This window comes from Salvelinus alpinus, chromosome 8 (assembly GCF_045679555.1).
Source record: "Salvelinus alpinus chromosome 8, SLU_Salpinus.1, whole genome shotgun sequence".
Classification (NCBI taxonomy): Eukaryota; Metazoa; Chordata; class Actinopteri; order Salmoniformes; family Salmonidae; genus Salvelinus; species Salvelinus alpinus.
Genome location: NC_092093.1, coordinates 14,557,721 through 14,578,725, shown reverse-complemented (window position 1 = coordinate 14,578,725; position 21,005 = coordinate 14,557,721). Strand labels below are relative to the sequence as shown.

Here is a 21,005-nt window from a genome sequence, read left to right as displayed (position 1 = left end):
ATCTAGTAGTCAAGTCATAGTGTAAAGGGAGGTGAGCAGGTTTTACACTTTTTGGCCACTTTCTGTTTTGTGGTAGAAAACTGAGTGGGTGGAGAATAACACGTCAACCCTGTTACCCATAGATAGACAGGCTTGAAATGTTTGTAACAATAAAAAATACAAATGTGAAGCTTGCATTCAATTGTCCCTCCCTGTTGCACACAACACACTTCCATTCCTCCTGTCACAAGGGGATTCGTGGCTGATTTAGGATGAAATCGTCAACCCTGTTACGGTTAACCCTGTTATGGTCAACCCTGTTACTTTATTTGGCACTTAATAGGCACTTACAATAGTAAAAAAATATTTCACCTCGAGATTGGAAAACATAGCTTTTTTTATTTTATTTTGGACATCAGAGCAATGTTGAGGAAATCCTATTTGAGTTGGAAAAGGATACTAATATGATAGGAAAGATATACAAATCCTTGCAGAGAGCCTATCCAACTGAAAATATAAACTATTGGAACCAAGACTTAAATATCAGAAATAACTGACATTGGCACAAGATGGAGGGAGATTATATAGTCATGTATTGTACAAGATACAAAATTCACAAATCCTACAGCAGAACGGCAATCATGTCTTAAGTGGAAAATGAACAATGACTCAATAATTCATTCCTTCTGGGAGTGCTATGAAGTCCAACAGTTATGGGCAGAGTTAGAAAGTTGGCTGTCCAAAGTTTTACAATTTAAGATTACTTTTAATCGGTCTATCTGCATATTTCAAAACATGGCATATGAACGGGCAGTGAGATACCCAATGGGTAGAACTATACTTTTCTCGTCAATCATTTTGAAAAAACTTTTAAACTCCATCGTTAAGACAGTAGATAAATCAAATGCATTATTATTTAAATATTGAAAAAGTGTTGGTTACATAGAGAAATAGAATAGTGCAATTTGAGGGCATAATGGCATAGAGTGTTACATACACTGGAAATGCCCAAGGTATGAAGAATGAGAGTAAAAGTTGGAGTGAGACAAATGGGATGGGTATGGATGCTGTGGCAACATGTGGTTTTGTGCAGCTGTGATGTCATTGATGTTTGTTGGAATTTGTGTGCGTCTGTTTATTGTAGGTTATATTTTGTTTGACATTTTTATTAAATATTTTTTTTAAAGAGAAAGAGAAAGACTATGTTTACGTTTTTTCCCCCATCGAACTGCAATAAACTCAGATCAGGGGTTTGTGAAGTGTAAAAAAAGTTAGTCAATTATCTACTGAGCACAGGATAACTACATCATCACCGTGGTAACCCCTAAAGAGGGAGCATCTGAGCTGAATAGATATGTAACTGATAAGGATTCACAGCTTAACATCCAATAAAAAAAGACGTATGCGTTTTGATAAATTATTCAGTCCCTCTACGTTCCATGAAACAAAGACCCGCTCCACTCCTCCTCGCTATCAACCTGCAACATCTTAAAGTTCCAACTCTTTGTGATAATGATTATCTTTTCCTTAACAGATTCAGAGAGGGAGATATTCAGCTGTCTATTCAGAGAACGAGGAAGAAGACACATGATGATCGTACAATGCTGGAATGGCAGGATGGTTAATTGTATCCTTCCTTTTGCCATCTGACAAAAGATGTAAGTCGCAAGGCTAGCTCAGAACAATGGGCTTGCTATCCAACTGCCAAAGGAAGGAGGACAGGCTATTGAAATAGGCTGCAATTAACGTCAGTGGTACCAACAGCTAGTGTATTCATATTCAAATCCATTGCTCAGTGCTTTTCATTGCCTTCTCTAAAGAGTAAAGACCACTGCTCGCTTAGACGCGTGTGCATGCACACACAACTACAGGTGTACACAAACATGCATGCACGTATGGGCACATATGCGCGTGCACACACACAACACGCACACACAAATATGCACACATTTATGCCTTGACACACTCACCTACAGGTGTACACAAACATGCATGAACGTTTTCGCACACTGAAACACAAGCACATACATGCGCATGCGCGCACACACACGCACACTTCACTTACATTTCTATGGATCTTATCCTCCAGGTCCTGGTTGATCCTCTGCAGTGCTGAGTAGCTGCTTTGTATTCTACCAGGAGACACACAATGACACTGGCTTACCAACTCACACTATTAATAATTGAACACATTCTGCACCCTTTGGATTAATGATGTCTATGCTATGTGTCCGTCATGATACCTTGGTAGGTATCCTGTGTTAGTTTTAGGGCTTTACCTTGATAGGTATCCAGTGTTAGTTTTAGGGCTTTACCTTGATAGGTATCCTGTGTTAGTTTTAGGGCTTTACCTTGATAGGTAACCAGTCTGATATATTTCCAGACAGAAAAACACAACAAAATCAATAGAATGTGATAAAAAAAAAAGTGTGGTTAGGAATACCTGCGTAGTTTGTCGGTGAACTTGTCGAGTTCCTCCTGGGCACGGCGTAGCTCTGTCTCCAGGTACTGTCGGGTGGAGTCAAACTCGCTCTCTAGCAGCTCCAGTTTGTGGGTGGTGTAGGACAGACGCTTCCGGAGGTCCTCTTTCTGTTCCTGCAAAGAGCTGTGAGGGACAAAAACACACCAGGCATCAGACATAGTGAGAGACATATTACTGGGGTAACTTCATGTTATATTATATGCATATATTTTATATGTTACATTGAGTATAAATAAGATGTAATGGGAGTCTTGTGTGATGACCCATGAACAATACGCATCATACAGTGGTGATGGAAACGTTTTGAATTCCCAAATCATATATTCTATATGCACTTAAAGAATATAAAGTTCAGTCTGCCTTTAGCTTCCAATAACATTCAGCTCTAGTACCTAATACTTTACAACATTGACGCATAGCACAGAAAACCACCACCATAATCAGCTAGAGTGGTTACAGTGACTTACAGGATCACTTTAAACTAAGGCTTTGTCACAAATGGCACCCTATTCCCTACAGTGGGGAGAACAAGTATTTGATACACTGCCGATTTTGCAGGTTTTCCTACTTACAAAGCATGTAGAGGTCTGTAATTTTTATCATAGGTACACTTCAACTATGAGAGACGGAATCTAAAACAAAAATCCAGAAAATCACATTGTATGATTTTTAAGTAATTAATTTGCATTTTATTGCATGACATAAGTATTTGATACATCAGAAAAGCAGAACTTAATATTTGGTACAGAAACCTTTGTTTGCAATTACAGAGATCATACGTTTCCTGTAGTTCTTGACTAGGTTTGCACACACTGCAGCAGGGATTTTGGCCCACTCCTCCCTACAGATCTTCTCCAGATCCTTCAGGTTTCGGGGCTGTCGCTGGGCAATACGGACTTTCAGCTCCCTCCAAAGATTTTCTATTGGGTTCAGGTCTGGAGACTGGCTAGGCCACTCCAGGACCTTGAGATGCTTTTTACGGAGCCACTCCTTAGTTGCCATGGCTGTGTGCTTCGTGTCGTTGTCATGCTGGAAGACCCAGCCACGACCCATCTTCAATGCTCTTACTGAGGGAAGGAGGTTGTTGGCCAAGATCTCGCGATACATGGCCCCATCCATCCTCCCCTCAATACGGTGCAGTCGTCCTGTCCCCTTTGCAGAAAAGCATCCCCAAAGAATGATGTTTCCACCTCCATGCTTCACGGTTGGGATGGTGTTCTTGGGGTTGTACTCATACTTCTTCTTCCTCCAAACACGGCGAGTGGAGTTAGACCAAAAAGCTCTATTTTTGTCTCATCAGACCACATGACCTTCTCCCATTCCTCCTCTGGATCATCCAGATGGTCATTGGCAAACTTCAGACAGGCCTGGACATGCACTGGCTTAAGCAGGGGGACCTTGCGTGCGCTGCAGGATTTTAATCCATGACGGCGTAGTGTGTTACTAATGGTTTTCTTTGAGACTGTGGTCCCAGCTCTCTTCAGGTCATTGACCAGGTCCTGCCGTGTAGTTCTGGGCTCATCCCTCACCTTCCTCATGATCATTGATGCCCCACGAGGTGAAATCTTGCATGGAGCCCCAGACCGAGGGTGATTGACCGTCATCTTGAACTTCTTCCATTTTCTAATAATTGCGCCAACAGTTGTTTCCTTCTCACCAAGCTGCTTGCCTATTGTCCTGTAGCCCATCCAAGCCTTGTGCAGGTCTACAATTTTATCCCTGATGTCCTTACACAGCTCTCTGGTCTTGGCCATTGTGGAGAGGTTGGAATCTGTTTGGTTGAGTGTGTGGACAGGTGTCTTTTATACAGGTAACGAGTTCAAACAGGTGCAGTTAATACAGGTAATGAGTGGAGAACAGGAGGGCTTCTTAAAGAAAAACTAACAGGTCTGTGAGAGCCAGAATTCTTACTGGTTGGTAGGTGATCAAATACTTATGTCATGCAATAAAATGCAAATTAATTATTTAAAAATCATACAATGTGATTTTCTGGATTTTTGTTTTAGATTCCGTCTCTCACAGTTGAAGTGTACCTATGATAAAAATGACAGACCTCTACATGCTTTGTAAGTAGGAAAACCTGCAAAATCGGCAGTGTATCAAATACTTGTTCTCCCCACTGTATATAGTGCACTTCTTTTAGCCAGAAGGCTCCGGTCAAAAGCAGTGCCCTATAGAGAATAGGGTGCCTTTTGGGACGGTGCCTTTTGGGACGTAACCTACTTTGAAATATGGCTCTATGATCTGTAATCAATCACAGGAAAAGATTTAGACGGCTTGGATTCACTGAATAGTGATCCCCCATGTGTAATTCAGCGAATAGTGATCTCCCATGTGTAATTCAGCGAATAGTGATCTCCCATGTGTAATTCACTGAATAGTGATCTCCCATGTGTAATTCACTGAATAGTGATCTCCCATGTGTAATTCACTGAATAGTGATCTCCCATGTGTAATTCACTAAATAGTGATCTCCCATGTGTAATTCAGCGAATAGTGATCTCCCATGTGTAATTTACTGAATAATAATAGCCCATGTGTAATTCACTGAATGGTGATCTCCCATGTGCAATTCACTGAATAGTGATCTCCCATGTGTAATTCACTAAATAGTGATCTCCCATGTGCAATTCACTGAAATGTGATCTCCCATGTGTAATTCAGTGAATAGTGATCTCCCATGTGTAATTCAGCGAATAGTGATCTCCCATGTGTAATTTACTGAATAATAATATCCCATGTGTAATTCACTGAATAGTGATCTCCCATGTGCAATTCACTGAATAGTGATCTCCCATGTGTAATTCACTAAATAGTGATCTCCCATGTGCAATTCACTGAAATGTGATCTCCCATGTGTAATTCAGTGAATAGTGATCTCCCATGTGTAATTCACTGAATTGTGATCTCCCATGTGCAATTCACTGTAATTCAGCGAATAGTGATCTCCCATGTGTAATTTACTGAATAATAATATCCCATGTGCAATTCACTGAATAGTGATCTCCCATATGTAATTCAACGAGACAGCACAATGTGGACTATTTATAAAGCCCCGGCACAACCTGAGACCCAATCTAATAACAAGTAGGTGTGAGAAGTAAAATAAATGTATCCCTCTCCCCTTTGATGGGTTTGAGTTTCCATGGCAGGCTAATGGGCCTGTATTGATGGACAGATGGAGGAAGTATGGTAATGACTATCTGCTGGGAGATCACCAATAACAGAGAGCGAGGGAGAGAGCGAGAGAGAGCGCGAGTGAGAGGGAGAGAGAGAGAGAGAGAAATGGAAGAGAAGGAGAGAGCGGTGAGATATGTGGCCACTGTGCTCTCATCCCTCTATCTCCTTAACAAGATCATAGAAGGAGGAAGGGGTTGCGAGTACAGGCCAAATCTAATCAAAGGTATTGTCACATACACATATTTAGCTGATGTTATTGCGGGTGTAGCAAAATGCAAGAGAAACGTAAGAGGATGAAAATGAAGATGTTTCCTTTTAAAGGTGACGTCCCTTAATTAAAAGGGCAATCCAATTATCATTTCAATGTTTTGGGGGGTTTTAATCATGGAGATAATATCTTGAATTAAACTGAATACAATGACTGTGCAAATTACATGAATTCACCAGAATGACGCAAACACATACACGCAAATGCTCCAATCCACATTGCAAACACACACACTCCTACAGAACACAGACAAAACACAACCACCAAAGGCCATGATACACATGCAACGACGTTTCAGATTCCCATTAAGGCAAGCAGAACGTGCTCTTAACATATGACTGGAAACTAAGCTATTGCTTCTGAGATAAAAAATAAATTAAAGAAGGTACAGTAAGTGGAGGGATAATACTGTTAATCCCTCGTCTGTTTAGTATTACTCATCTCCAGTTTACCTTCCTACTTGCTCTAAGTTTCACACCTAACACGTTTATGACTAAATGGAATAACAATATCCAAATATTTGAATATCATCCCATTCTGTAACCAATGGTTAGTAAAATGTTTTTGGGGGGGCACTGTTTGAATGCTTTTCATGCTACTGTATAACAACCCCTGCCAGGTACTAACAACAAGATGCATGGCTCACCACAGGTGTTTGTTACATGACAATAGAATGAGTTTATGAAGTCAATCTCCCAATGGGAATCACACATTAGTGACCTCTGGAAACGGCAGATGAGTCACACGGTAATGAGTGTTTTCATTTAGATGGCGGTCGGCGGTGAGAAAACAATGAGGCGGGATAATGATTCCGTTAGGAGGACGGACGTTCCAGTTGTTCACGACCACTTGACAAAGATGGGGAGGGTGAAATGAACCCAGTGGGCAGATGGAGAGATGGAGGGATGAATAGCTTCTGAATTATTCTCTCTTACCTCTTTTTCTGATGTTTACTGCCATTTCGGGAGACTTTTAGGGCCGTTTTGCCGATATATATCTTTTTCATGTCTGCTGTGTTCTCTCCCTCTCATGTGATTTTGTGTTTCAAATGGTTAGTGGGAGTGCGTCTATTTTTCTGAGCAGAGGTCATAGGTCAGGTTGGTTAAGTTTGACCTGTTGAGTGAGTTGTCTGAGGGAGTTGTCTACCTGTGTTGGTCCTGTCAACAGAGCAAAGAGACAGTTCGGCAGCCATTAAAAAACATTCAAACCAGGGGTATAGGCACGTGTGGGTTTGGGTGGGCGCTGGCCCACCCACTGGGGAGCCAGGCCCACCCACTGGGGAACCAGGCCCACCCACTGGGGAGCCAGGCCCACGTAATCAGATTGAGCAACAAAAAAATACATATATATATATTTTTTTTTTTTATTCTCTCCTTGTCAGTGTTTCAAACAGGAGATTATTTGTATTTTTACCTTAACACACTACAGTACTTGACTTGGCCAGCAGCTCTCCGGAACTGAGTAACGGCACCTACAATTTTCTTCTGCTTGAGTTCCTGAACCTCTTATAGAATATTAGCTCAAAAGTATTGCGGAATTCCTGCACCTAAATTTAAACAGTCTCGGCACCGAAATGAGTATCGGCACCTACAGTTGAAGTCTGAAGTTTACATACACCTTAGCCAAATACATTTAAACTCAGTTTTTCACATATCCTGACATTTAATCCAAGTAAAAATTCCCTGTCTTAGGTCAGTTAGGATCACCACTTTATTTTAAGAATGTGAAATGTCAGAATAATAGTAAAGATAATTATTTATTTCAGCTTTTATTTCTTTCATCACATTCATCACATCAGAAGTTTACATACACTCAATTAGTATTTGGTAGCATTGCCTTTAAATTGTTTAACTTGGGTCAAACGTTTCGGGTGGCCTTCCACAACCTTCCCACAATAAATTTTGGCCCATTCCACTTGACAGAGCTGGTGTAACTGAGTCAGGTTTGTAGGCCTCCTTGCTCGCACATGCTTTTTCAGTTCTGCACACAAATGTTCTATGGGATTGAGGTCAGGGCTTTGTGATGGCCACTCCAATACCTTGACTTTAAGCCATTTTGCCACAACTTTGGAAGTATGCTTGGGGTCATTGTCCATTTGGAAGACCCATTTGCGACCAAGCTTTAACTTCCTGACTGATGTCTTGAGATGTTGCTTCAATATATCCACATAATTTTCCTTCCTCATGATGCCATCTATTTTGTGCACCAGTCCCTCCTGCAGCAAAGCACCCGCACAACATGATGCTGCCACCCCCGTGCTTCACGGTTGGGATGGTATTCTTCGGCTTGCAAGCCTCCCCCCTTTTTCCATCAAACATAATGATTGCCATTATGGCCAAACAGTTCTATTTTTGTTTCATCAGACCAGAGGACATTTCTCCAAAAAGTACGATCTTTGTCTCCATGTGCAGTTGCAATCTGTAGTCTGGCTATTTTATGGCGGTTTTGGAGCAGTTGCTTCTTCCTTGCTGAGCGGCCTTTCAGGTTATGTCAATATAGGACTCGTTTTACTGTGGATAAAGATACTTTTGTACCTGTTTCCTCCAGCATCTTCACAAGGTAATTTGCTGTTGTTCTGTACTTTTTGCACCAAAGTACGTTCATCTCTAGGAGACAGAATGCGTCTCCTTCCTGAGCGGTATGACGGCTGCGCGGTCCCATGGTGTTTATACTGCGTACTATTGTTTGTACTGATGAATGTGGTACCTTCAGGCGTTTGGAAATTGCTCCCAAAGATGAACCAGACTTTTCTCTGTGGTCTTGGCTGATTTCTTTTGATTTTCCCATGATGTCACGCAAAGAGGCACACAGTTTGAAGGTAGGCCTTGAAATACATCCACAAGTACACCTCCAATTGACTCAACTGATGTCAATTAGCCTATCAGAAGCTTCTAAAGCCATGACATAATTTTCTGGAATTTTCCAAGCTGTTTAAAGGCACAGTCAACTCAATGTATGTAAACTTCTGACCCACTGGAATTGTGATACAGTGAATTATAAGTTAAATAATCTGTCTGTAAACAATTGTTTGGAAAATGACTTGTGTCATGCACAAAGTAGATGTCCTAACCGACTTGCCAAAACTATAGTTTGTTAACAAGACATTTGTGGAGTGGTTGAAAAACAAGTTTTATTAATGACTCCAGCCTAAGTGTATGTAAACCTCCGACTTCACCTGTATTTCAGTCCAAGTCAAGTCAAGCACTGGCCTAAACATGCATACACCATCACATGGAATTCAAAGCAAGCAGTAGGGAGGGGGTGGGTAAACGAAAGGGATATACACTCAGTGGCAAGTTTATTAGGTCCACCTATCTAGTACCAGGTCGGACCCCCCTTTGCCCCCAGAACAGACTGAATTTTTCAGGGCATGGAAACGTTTCTCAATTGGTATCAGGGGACCTAACATGTGCCAGGAAAACATTCCCCACACCATTACACCACCAACCTCTACCATTGACACCAGGCAGGATGGGGCCATGGACTCATGCTGCTTATGCCAAATCCTGACGCAGCAGGAACCGGGATTTGTCCGACTCCTCAATTGTCCAGTGTTGGTGATCTCATGCCCACTGGAGCTGCTTCTTCTTGTTTGTAGCTGATAGGAGTGGAACCTGGTGTGGTTGTCTGTTGAAATAGCCCATCCGTGACAAGAACCAACGTTGTACTGTTGTACTGCAGCGTTATTTGCCTGTTTGTGGCCCGCCTGTTAGCTTGCTCAATTCTTGCCATTCTCCTTTGACCTCTTATCAACGAGCTGTTTTCTCCCACAGGACTACCGCTGACTGGATGTTTTTTGTTCGTCGCAAACATTCTCGGTAAACACTAGACACTGTCGTACGTGAAAAGCCCAGGAATCCGGCCATTTCTGAAATACTGGAACGAGCGTGACAGGCGCTGATGATCATACCATGCTCAAAGTTGCTTAATAAGTCAATCGTTTTTCCAATTATAACATTCAATCAAACAGTAACTGAATGCCTCCATGCCTGTCTGTTGGCTTATAGAGCAAGCCATGAGGCTTACTGTCTTTCGGAGCAAACCACTTTCGTAAACGATGTGGTGTACCTAATAAACTGACCACTGAGTGTATATTGACAATAATAATAATATATTTCATTTGGCAGATGCCTTTCAAGACACTCAAGGACATCTTACATAACATCTAGTGCTGTACATAAAATATATTTAATTTAGGCCTATGTAATGAATTTGAATTGATTATATATTTTTAAAAATGGCTTCTCAATTTTAAAGTAATGGGTGGGTTTATGCAAGTCACTTCGCACTTATACCATGTGCAGTAAACAGTAGCTATTGCTGTGTAGACTAGGCTACACCATGTAGGCTATTCACCGTTAGCTAGCTAGCTAAGACTCACTAGCCAACTTGGTTAGAAAAAACAAGTAAAATGTCTGAACAAAGAGACTGAGTATTGAAGAGGATGTTGGAGCATTTGCCAAGTTATTTGATATCAGTGATTTCGCCATGAAGGGCCTCCAGTGACCCTTTATATCAGTCACTGATTGCATTAATCTAATGGAGGGCCTTAAAAAACTGTTTCAGGACATTCAGAGACAACGATCAGCACTACAACACATCAGTCCAGTGATAAAATATATATATTTATATTTCAATTTATGCGCCAATGTGCCTTGCAAGTAATAGACTATAACAACTGACATATTGCCAGCTTCATCATACAGCTTAGCTTGAGACTCGAGTTTTGAAATATAAGGGAACTCTATGTTATTTATAACAAAGGGAAGGACTACATGGAGAAAATCACGCCTCTCTTATTAGATATGAAAATAAGCAAATGCATGAAACAATATTTATATCCAGTCAATGTACATAGCCCATGCGCTAGTCCCTACAGGCTATTGATCAATTCATTGATATCACAGAATACATTATAGGTGCACTTGATCTCCTGCATTTTGACTCATTCATTTGTATTTGTATTTATTGTGTATCCCCATTAGCTGGGGATACATTAAGGCAGTTTATACAATTTTAAAAACATTACAATACATTCACAGACCGTGCCCTCAGGCCCCTACTCCACCACTACCACATATATACAGTACAAAATCCATGTGTACATGTGTGTATAGTGCGTATGTTATCGTGTGTGTGTTTATGCATGTGTCTGTGCCTATGTTTGTGTTGCTTCACAGTCCCCACTGTTCCAGAAGGTGTTTTTTTATCTGTTTTTTAAATCAAATTTTACTGCCTGCATCAATTACTTGATGTGGAATAGAGTTCCATGTACTCATGGCTCTATTTTGTACTGTGTGCCTTCCATAGTCTGTTCTGGACTTGGGGACTGTGAAGAGACCTCTGGGGACATGTCTTGTGGGGTATGCATGGATGTCCGAGCTGTGTGCCAGTAGTTCAAACAGACAGCTCGATGCATTCAACATGTCAATACCTCTCATAAATACAAGCAGTGATGAAGTCAATCTCTCCTCCACTTTGAGCCAGGAGAGATTGACATGCATATTATTAATATTAGCTTTCTGTGTTCATCCAAGGGCCAGCCATGCTGCCCTGTTCTGAACCAACTGCAATTTTCCTAAGTCCTTTTTGTTGCACCTGACCACATGACTGAATAGTAGTCCAGGTACAACAAAACTAGGGCCTGTAGGACCTGCCTTGTTGACAGTGCTGTCAAGAAGGTAGAGCAGCGCCTTATCATGGACATACTGCTCTCCATCTTAGCTACTGTTGTATCAATATGTTTGACCATGACAGTTTACAATCCAGGGTAACTCCAAGCAGTTTAGTCACCTTAACTTGCTCAATTTCCACATTATTAATTACAAGTTTTAGTTGAGGTTTAGGGTTTAGTGAATGATTTGTCCCAAATACAATGCTTTTAGTTTTAGAAATATTTAGGACTAACTTATTCCTTGCCACCCACTCTGAAACTAACTGCAACTCTTTGTTAAGTGTTGCAGTCATTTCAGTTGCTGTACTGTAGTAGCTGACATGTACAGTGGGGAGAACAGGTATTTGATACACTGCCGATTTTGCAGGTTTTCCTACTTACAAAGCATGTAGAGGTCTATCATTTTTATCATAGGTACACTTCAACGGTGAGAGACGGAATCTAAAACAAAAATCCAGAAAATCACATTGTATGATTTTTAAGTAATTAATTTGCATTTTATTGCATGACATAAGTATTTGATACATCAGAAAAGCAGAACTTAATATTTGGTACAGAAACCTTTGTTTGCAATTACAGAGATCATACGTTTCCTGTAGTTCTTGACCAGGTTTGCACACACTGCAGCAGGGATTTTGGCCCACTCCTCCATACAGACCTTCTCCAGATCCTTCAGGTTTCGGGGCTGTCGCTGGGCAATACGGACTTTCAGCTCCCTCCAAAGATTTTCTATTGGGTTTAGGTCTGGAGACTGGCTAGGCCACTCCAGGACCTTGAGATGCTTCTTACGGAGCCACTCCTTAGTTGCCCTGGCTGTGTGTTTCGGGTCGTTGTCATGCTGGAAGACCCAGCCACGACCCATCTTCAATGCTCTTACTGAGGGAAGGAGGTTGTTGGCCAAGATCTCGCGATACATGGCCCCATCCATCCTCCCCTCAATACGGTGCAGTCGTCCTGTCCCCTTTGCAGAAAAGCATCCCCAAAGAATGATGTTTCCACCTCCATGCTTCACGGTTGGGATGGTGTTCTTGGGGTTGTACTCATCCTTCTTCTTCCTCCAAACACGGCGAGTGGAGTTTAGACCAAAAAGCTCTATTTTTGTCTCATCAGACCACATGACCTTCTCCCATTCCTCCTCTGGATCATCCAGATGGTCATTGGCAAACTTCAGACGGGCCTGGACATACGCTGGCTTGAGCAGGGGGACCTTGCGTGCGCTGTAGGATTTTAATCCATGACAGCGTAGTGTGTTACTAATGGTTTTCTTTGAGACTGTGGTCCCAGCTCTCTTCATTGACCAGGTCCTGCCGTGTAGTTCTGGGCTGATCCCTCACCTTCCTCATGATCATTGATGCCCCACGAGGTGAGATCTTGCATGGAGCCCCAGACCGAGGGTGATTGACCATCATCTTGAACTTCTTCCATTTTCTAATAATTGCGCCAACAGTTGTTGCCTTCTCACCAAGCTGCTTGCCTATTGTCCTGTAGCCCATCCCAGCCTTGTGCAGGTCTACAATTTTATCCCTGATGTCCTTACACAGCACTCTGGTCTTGGCCATTGTGGAGAGGTTGGAGTCTGTTTGATTGAGTGTGTGGACAGGTGTCTTTTATACAGGTAATGAGTTCAAACAGGTGCAGTTAATACAGGTAATGAGTGGAGAACAGGAGGGCTTCTTAAAGAAAAACGAACAGGTCTGTGAGAGCCGGAATTCTTACTGGTTGGTAGGTGATCAAATACTTATGTCATGCAATAAAATGCAAATTAATTACTTAAAAATCATACAATGTGATTTTCTGGATTTTCTGGAGTCTCTCACAGTTGAAGTGTACCTAAAAATTACAGACCTCTACATGCTTTGTAAGTAGGAAAACCTGCAAAATCGGCAGTGTATCAAATACTTGTTCTCCCCACTGTATAGTGTTGAGTCATCCATATACATAGACACTCTGGCTTTCCTCAAAGCCAGTGGCAATTCATTAGTAAAGATAGAAAAAAAGTAAAGGGCCTGGACAGCTGCCTTGGGGAATTCCTGATTCTACCTGGATTATGTTGGAGAGGCTTCCATTAAAGAACACCCTCTGTGTTCTGTTAGACAGGTAACTCTTTATCCACAATGTAGCAGGGGGTGTAAAGCCATAATACATACGTTTTGCCAGCAGCAGACTATGATCAATATTGTCAAAGGCCGCACTGTAGTCTAACAAAACAGTCTCCACAATATTTTTATCATCAATTTCTCTCAGCCAATCATCAGTCATTTGTGTAAGGGCTGTGCTTGTTGACTGTCCTTCCCTATAAGCATGGTGTTGTCAATTTGTTTACTGTAAAAAAGCATTGTGTCTGGTCAAACACACATTTTTCCAAAAGTTTACTAAGGGTTGGTAACAGGCTGATTGGTTGGCTATTTGAGCCAGTAAAGGGGGCTTTACTATCCTTAGGTAGCGGAATGAATTTTGCTTCCCTCCAAGCCTGAGGGCACACACTTTTTGGTAGGTTTACATTGAAGATGTGGCAAGTAGGAGTGGCAGTATCGTCTGCTATTATCCTCAGTAATTTTCCATCCAAGTTGTCAGACCCGGTGGCTTGTCATTGTTGATAGACAACAATTATTTTTTCACCTCTTCCACACTAACTTTACGGAATTTAAAATTGCAATGCTTGGTCAGTTATACTTGGATGTGTAGCATCATCATTTGTTGCTGGCATGTCATGCCTAAGTTTGCTAATCTTGAAAAAATTATTAAAGTAGTTGGCAATATCAGTCGGTTATGTGATGAATGAGCCATCTGAATCAATGAATGATGGAGCTTGTTTGCCTTTTTGCCCAAGATTTCATTGAAGGTGCTCCAAAGCTTTTTACTATCATTCTTTGTCATTTATCTTTGTTTCATAGTGTAGTTTCTTCTTTTTATTCAGTTTAGTCACATGATTTCTCAATTTGCAATAAGTTTGCCAATCGGTTGTGCAGCCAGACTTATTTTCCATTCCTTTTGCCTCATCCCTCTCAACCATACAACTTTTCAATTCCTCATCAATCAACAGAGATTTAACAGTTTTTACAGTCATTTTCTTAATGGGTGCATGCTTATTAGCAACTGGAATAAGCAATTTCATAAATGTGTCAAGTGCAGTGTTTGTTTGCTCCTCATTACACACCACGGACCAACAAATATTCTTTACATCAACAACATAGGAATCACTACAAAACGTATTGTATGACCTTTTATACACTGTATTAGGCCCAGCCTTTGGAACTTTGGTTTTCCTATATATGGCTACTATATTGTGATCACTACATCCAATGAATTTCGATACTGCTTTCAAGCACATTTCTGCAGCATTAGTAAAGATGTGATCGATACATGTTGATGATTTAATTCCTGTGCTGTTTTTAAATACCCTGGTAGGTTGACTGATAACCTGAAGCAGGTTGCAGGCACTGGTTACAGTTTGAAGATATTTCTTGAGTGTGCAGCTTGATGAAAGCCAGTCTGAAAGCCAATTTAAATCACCCAGAAAATATACCTCTGTTGATATCACATACATTATCAAGCATTTCACACATGTTATCCAGATACTGGCTGTTAGCACTTGGTGGTCTGTAGCAGCTTCTCAGATGAACCTGTAGCCATATTACTTTAACAGTATTTGACATGAGATCCTCTCTAATCTTTACAGGAATGTGGTTCTGAATATATTCAATAAATGTTATAACCTTGTACTGCTACCACTGTATCATCAAAGGTAGTATCTAAGTGAGTTTCAGAGATAGTCAGAATGTGAATGTGATCTGTTACTAGCAAATTATTGATTTCATGAACCTTGTTTCTTAAGCTACATATATTAACGTGGGCTATTTTGAGCGCTTTTCCACTGGGATGCTTACTTGCTTTCATTGCTTCACTGGGAAGCTAAGTAGCAGTAGATGTGCTCATGTTCTTTATGTTAGTGCAGGGTGAGCTGCTCACAGTGGACTTCCCCCTAGGGCACACCGGCTTAGTGCTAACAGTATAAATCTGGTTCATAGGCACATTATTACTGCATACAATAGCTGTAGGATCAGTAGAGGCATTTAGGGCAGTTAGAGGGACATACATTAAGTTACTTACATTGTGTCTACTGACACCCCTGGTATAATGTACATTTGCTAAAGCATTATGATGACTCAGCGGCACAAGGGTAGGGATTAACTGAGCTGGGCTTGGGTCATTGATAAGTCATTGTTTCAACACAGCCTTATAATGCTGTGAAAGGATCCAGGAACCCAAATGATTTGTGTGGATCCCATCCTCCTTATAAAACGTGTTTCATTTCCAAAAGGTACCGACATTGTCAACAAAAGTTACAGCTATTGAGCTGCAATAAATACATGGCCAGTTGTGAAGAAAAAGAATCCTGCTAAAGAGTTCAATGCCGCGATTGAAGGGCCAGATATGATCGGTCTTTTATTAGTGTCTATCAGAGAGTCAATCAACTCTTTAAAATCCAGTTTCAACTTTTCAGAACTGCCCTTAATAATGTCATTAAAACCCACATGGACTATGATAGAATCGATGTCCATTACTAAGAAAAGGTTGTTCTAGTCTATATAGGCTATGTCTGCCTATTGAGATTATAACCGGGCAGGTGTTATGGGCTGCCCTACTGTACCTCCTTGCCCGTCCAAATAAAATATTGAAATAATGACAATTTATTTGACCGAGACGCACTGACTGAAAGACGCATCAATCTCAGATAAAGAATCCAAGTGAGATAAACAGCACCTCTCTTTCTCCGTATGTGTTGACCATGTATCTGATGCTGTCTGGACAGCGAAACAGCACCTCTCTGTCTCCGTATGTGTTGACCATGTATCTGATGATGTCTGGACAGCGAAACAGCACCTCTCTGTCTCCGTATGTGTTGACCATGTATCTGATGATGTCTGGACAGCGAAACAGCGCCTCTCTGTCTCCGTATGTGTTGACCATGTATCTGATGCTGTCTGGACAGCGAAACAGCGCCTCTCTGTCTCCGTATGTGTTGACCATGTATCTGATGCTGTCTGGACAGCGAAACAGCACCTCTCTGTCTCCGTATGTGTTGACCATGTATCTGATGCTGTCTGGACAGTGAAACAGCACCTCTCTGTCTCCGTATGTGTTGACCATGTATCTGATGCTGTCTGGACAGCGAAACAGCGCCTCTCTGTCTCCGTATGTGTTGACCATGTATCTGATGATGTCTGGACAGCGAAACAGCACCTCTCTGTCTCCGTATGTGTTGACCATGTATCTGATGCTGTCTGGACAGCGAAACAGCGCCTCTCTGTATCCGTATGTGTTGAACATGTATCTGATGCTGTCTGGACAGCGAAACAGCACCTCTCTGTCTCCGTATGTGTTGACCATGTATCTGATGCTGTCTGGACAGCGAAACAGCGCCTCTCTCTCTCCGTATGTGTTGACCATGTATCTGATGCTGTCTGGACAGCGAAACAGCGCCTCTCTGTCTCCATATGTGTTGACCATGTATCTGATGCTGTCTGGACAGCGAAACAGCGCCTCTCTGTCTCCGTATGTGTTGACCATGTATCTGATGCTGTCTGGACAGCGAAACAGCGCCTCTCTGTCTCCGTATGTGTAGGCCATGTATCTGATGCTGTCTGGACAGTGAAACAGCACCTCTCTGTCTCCGTATGTGTTGACCATGTATCTGATGCTGTCTGGACAGCGAAACAGCGCCTCTCTGTCTCCGTATGTGTTGACCATGTATCTGATGCTGTCTGGACAGCGAAACAGCGCCTCTCTGTCTCCGTATGTGTAGGCCATGTATCTGATGCTGTCTGGACAGCGAAACAGCGCCTCTCTGTCTCCGTATGTGTTGACCATGTATCTGATGCTGTCTGGACAGCGAAACAGCGCCTCTCTGTCTCCGTATGTGTTGACCATGTATCTGATGCTGTCTGGACAGCGAAACAGCGCCTCTCTGTCTCCGTATGTGTTGAACATGTATCTGAATCTGTCTGGACAGCGAAACAGCGCTTCTCTTTCTCCGTATGTGTTGACCATGTATCTGATGCTGTCTGGACAGCGAAACAGCGCCTCTCTGTCTCCGTATGTGTTGAACATGTATCTGATGCTGTCTGGACAGCGAAACAGCGCCTCTCTGTCTCCGTATGTGTTGACCATGTATCTGATGCTGTCTGGACAGCGAAACAGCGCCTCTCTGTCTCCGTATGTGTTGACCATGTATCTGATGCTGTCTGGACAGCGAAACAGCGCCTCTCTGTCTCCGTATGTGTTGACCATGTATCTGATGCTGTCTGGACAGCGAAACAGCGCCTCTCTGTCTCCGTATGTGTTGACCATGTATCTGATGCTGTCTGGACAGCGAAACAGCGCCTCTCTGTCTCCGTATGTGTTGAACATGTATCTGATGCTGGTTGGACAGCGAAACAGCGCCTCTCTGTCTCCGTATGTGTTGAACATGTATCTGATGCTGTCTGGACAGCGAAACAGCGCCTCTCTGTCTCCGTATGTGTTGACCATGTATCTGATGCTGTCTGGACAGCGAAACAGCACCTCTCTGTCTCCGTATGTGTTGACCATGTATCTGATGCTGTCTGGACAGCGAAACAGCACCTCTCTGTCTCCGTATGTGTTGACCATGTATCTGATGCTGTCTGGACAGCGAAACAGCGCCTCTCTGTCTCCGTATGTGTTGACCATGTATCTGATGATGTCTGGACAGCGAAACAGCACCTCTCTGTCTCCGTATGTGTTGACCATGTATCTGATGCTGTCTGGACAGCGAAACAGCGCCTCTCTGTCTCCGTATGTGTTGAACATGTATCTGATGCTGTCTGGACAGCGAAACAGCACCTCTCTGTCTCCGTATGTGTTGACCATGTATCTGATGCTGTCTGGACAGCGAAACAGCGCCTCTCTGTCTCCGTATGTGTTGACCATGTATCTGATGCTGTCTGGACAGCGAAACAGCGCCTCTCTGTCTCCGTATGTGTTGACCATGTATCTGATGCTGTCTGGACAGCGAAACAGCGCCTCTCTGTCTCCGTATGTGTTGACCATGTATCTGATGCTGTCTGGACAGCGAAACAGCGCCTCTCTGTCTCCGTATGTGTTGACCATGTATCTGATGCTGTCTGGACAGCGAAACAGCGCCTCTCTGTCTCCGTATGTGTTGACCATGTATCTGATGCTGTCTGGACAGCGAAACAGCGCCTCTCTGTCTCCGTATGTGTTGACCATGTATCTGATGCTGTCTGGACAGCGAAACAGCGCCTCTCTGTCTCCGTATGTGTTGACCATGTATCTGATGCTGTCTGGACAGCGAAACAGCGCCTCTCTGTCTCCGTATGTGTTGACCATGTATCTGATGCTGTCTGGACAGCGAAACAGCGCCTCTCTGTCTCCGTATGTGTAGGCCATGTATCTGATGCTGTCTGGACAGTGAAACAGCACCTCTCTGCCTCCGTATGTGTTGACCATGTATCTGATGCTGTCTGGACAGCGAAACAGCGCCTCTCTGTCTCCTTATGTGTTGAACATGTATCTGAATCTGTCTGGACAGCGAAACAGCGCCTCTCTTTCTCCGTATGTGTTGACCATGTATCTGATGCTGTCTGGACAGCGAAACAGCGCCTCTCTGTCTCCGTATGTGTTGACCATGTATCTGATGCTGTCTGGACAGTGAAACAGCGCCTCTCTGTCTCCGTATGTGTTGACCATGTATCTGATGCTGTCTGGACAGCGAAACAGCGCCTCTCTGTCTCCGTATGTGTTGACCATGTATCTGATGATGTCTGGACAGCGAAACAGCACCTCTCTGTCTCCGTATGTGTTGACCATGTATCTGATGCTGTCTGGACAGCGAAACAGCGCCTCTCTGTCTCCGTATGTGTTGAACATGTATCTGATGCTGTCTGGACAGCGAAACAGCACCTCTCTGTCTCCGTATGTGTTGACCATGTATCTGATGCTGTCTGGACAGCGAAACAGCGCCTCTCTCTCTCCGTATGTGTTGACCATGTATCTGATGCTGTCTGGACAGCGAAACAGCGCCTCTCTGTCTCCATATGTGTTGACCATGTATCTGATGCTGTCTGGACAGCGAAACAGCGCCTCTCTGTCTCCGTATGTGTTGACCATGTATCTGATGCTGTCTGGACAGCGAAACAGCGCCTCTCTGTCTCCGTATGTGTAGGCCATGTATCTGATGCTGTCTGGACAGTGAAACAGCACCTCTCTGTCTCCGTATGTGTTGACCATGTATCTGATGCTGTCTGGACAGCGAAACAGCGCCTCTCTGTCTCCGTATGTGTTGACCATGTATCTGATGCTGTCTGGACAGCGAAACAGCGCCTCTCTGTCTCCGTATGTGTAGGCCATGTATCTGATGCTGTCTGGACAGTGAAACAGCACCTCTCTGCCTCCGTATGTGTTGACCATGTATCTGATGCTGTCTGGACAGCGAAACAGCGCCTCTCTGTCTCCGTATGTGTTGACCATGTATCTGATGCTGTCTGGACAGCGAAACAGCGCCTCTCTGTCTCCGTATGTGTTGAACATGTTCTGAATCTGTAATGACTGTCTGGACAGCGAAACAGCGCCTCTCTTTCTCCGTATGTGTTGACCATGTATCTGATGCTGTCTGGACAGCGAAACAGCGCCTCTCTGTCTCCGTATGTGTTGAACATGTCTGTGACCTCTCTGTCTCCGTATGTGTTGACCATGTATCTGATGCTGTCTGGACAGCGAAACAGCGCCTCTCTGTCTCCGTATGTGTTGACCATGTATCTGATGCTGTCTGGACAGCGAAACAGCACCTCTCTGTCTCCGTATGTGTTGACCATGTATCTGATGCTGTCTGGACAGCGAAACAGCGCCTCTCTGTCTCCGTATGTGTTGAACATGTATCTGATGCTGTCTGGACAGCGAAACAGCACCTCTCTGTCTCCGTATGTGTTGACCATGTATCTGATGCTGTCTGGACAGCGAAACAGCGCCTCTCTCTCTCCGTATGTGTTGACCATGTATCTGATGCTGTCTGGACAGCGAAACAGCGCCTCTCTGTCTCCATATGTGTTGACCATGTATCTGATGCTGTCTGGACAGCGAAACAGCGCCTCTCTGTCTCCGTATGTGTTGACCATGTATCTGATGCTGTCTGGACAGCGAAACAGCGCCTCTCTGTCTCCGTATGTGTAGGCCATGTATCTGATGCTGTCTGGACAGTGAAACAGCACCTCTCTGTCTCCGTATGTGTTGACCATGTATCTGATGCTGTCTGGACAGCGAAACAGCGCCTCTCTGTCTCCGTATGTGTTGACCATGTATCTGATGCTGTCTGGACAGCGAAACAGCGCCTCTCTGTCTCCGTATGTGTTGACCATGTATCTGATGCTGTCTGGACAGCGAAA

At 43.2% G+C, this 21,005-nt stretch overlaps 1 protein-coding gene across 2 annotated transcripts in view; it reads right to left on the bottom strand.

Moving 5' to 3' along the window:
- The window catches only part of LOC139582584 (brain-enriched guanylate kinase-associated protein-like), a 58,699-nt gene that overhangs the window by 12,987 nt on the left and 24,707 nt on the right, over nt 1–21,005 (bottom strand). The window contains exons 2-4 of one of the 2 annotated variants that reach the window (XM_071412714.1): nt 6,845–7,066; nt 2,423–2,584; nt 2,045–2,111 (exon numbers count right to left, since the gene is read on the bottom strand). In XM_071412714.1, the coding sequence (XP_071268815.1) occupies nt 2,045–2,111; nt 2,423–2,584; nt 6,845–6,915 (300 nt within the window). In that variant the 5' untranslated portion in view covers nt 6,916–7,066. The remainder of the gene's footprint in view (nt 1–2,044; nt 2,112–2,422; nt 2,585–6,844; nt 7,067–21,005) is intronic. The other variant, XM_071412715.1, reaches the window with a different exon arrangement.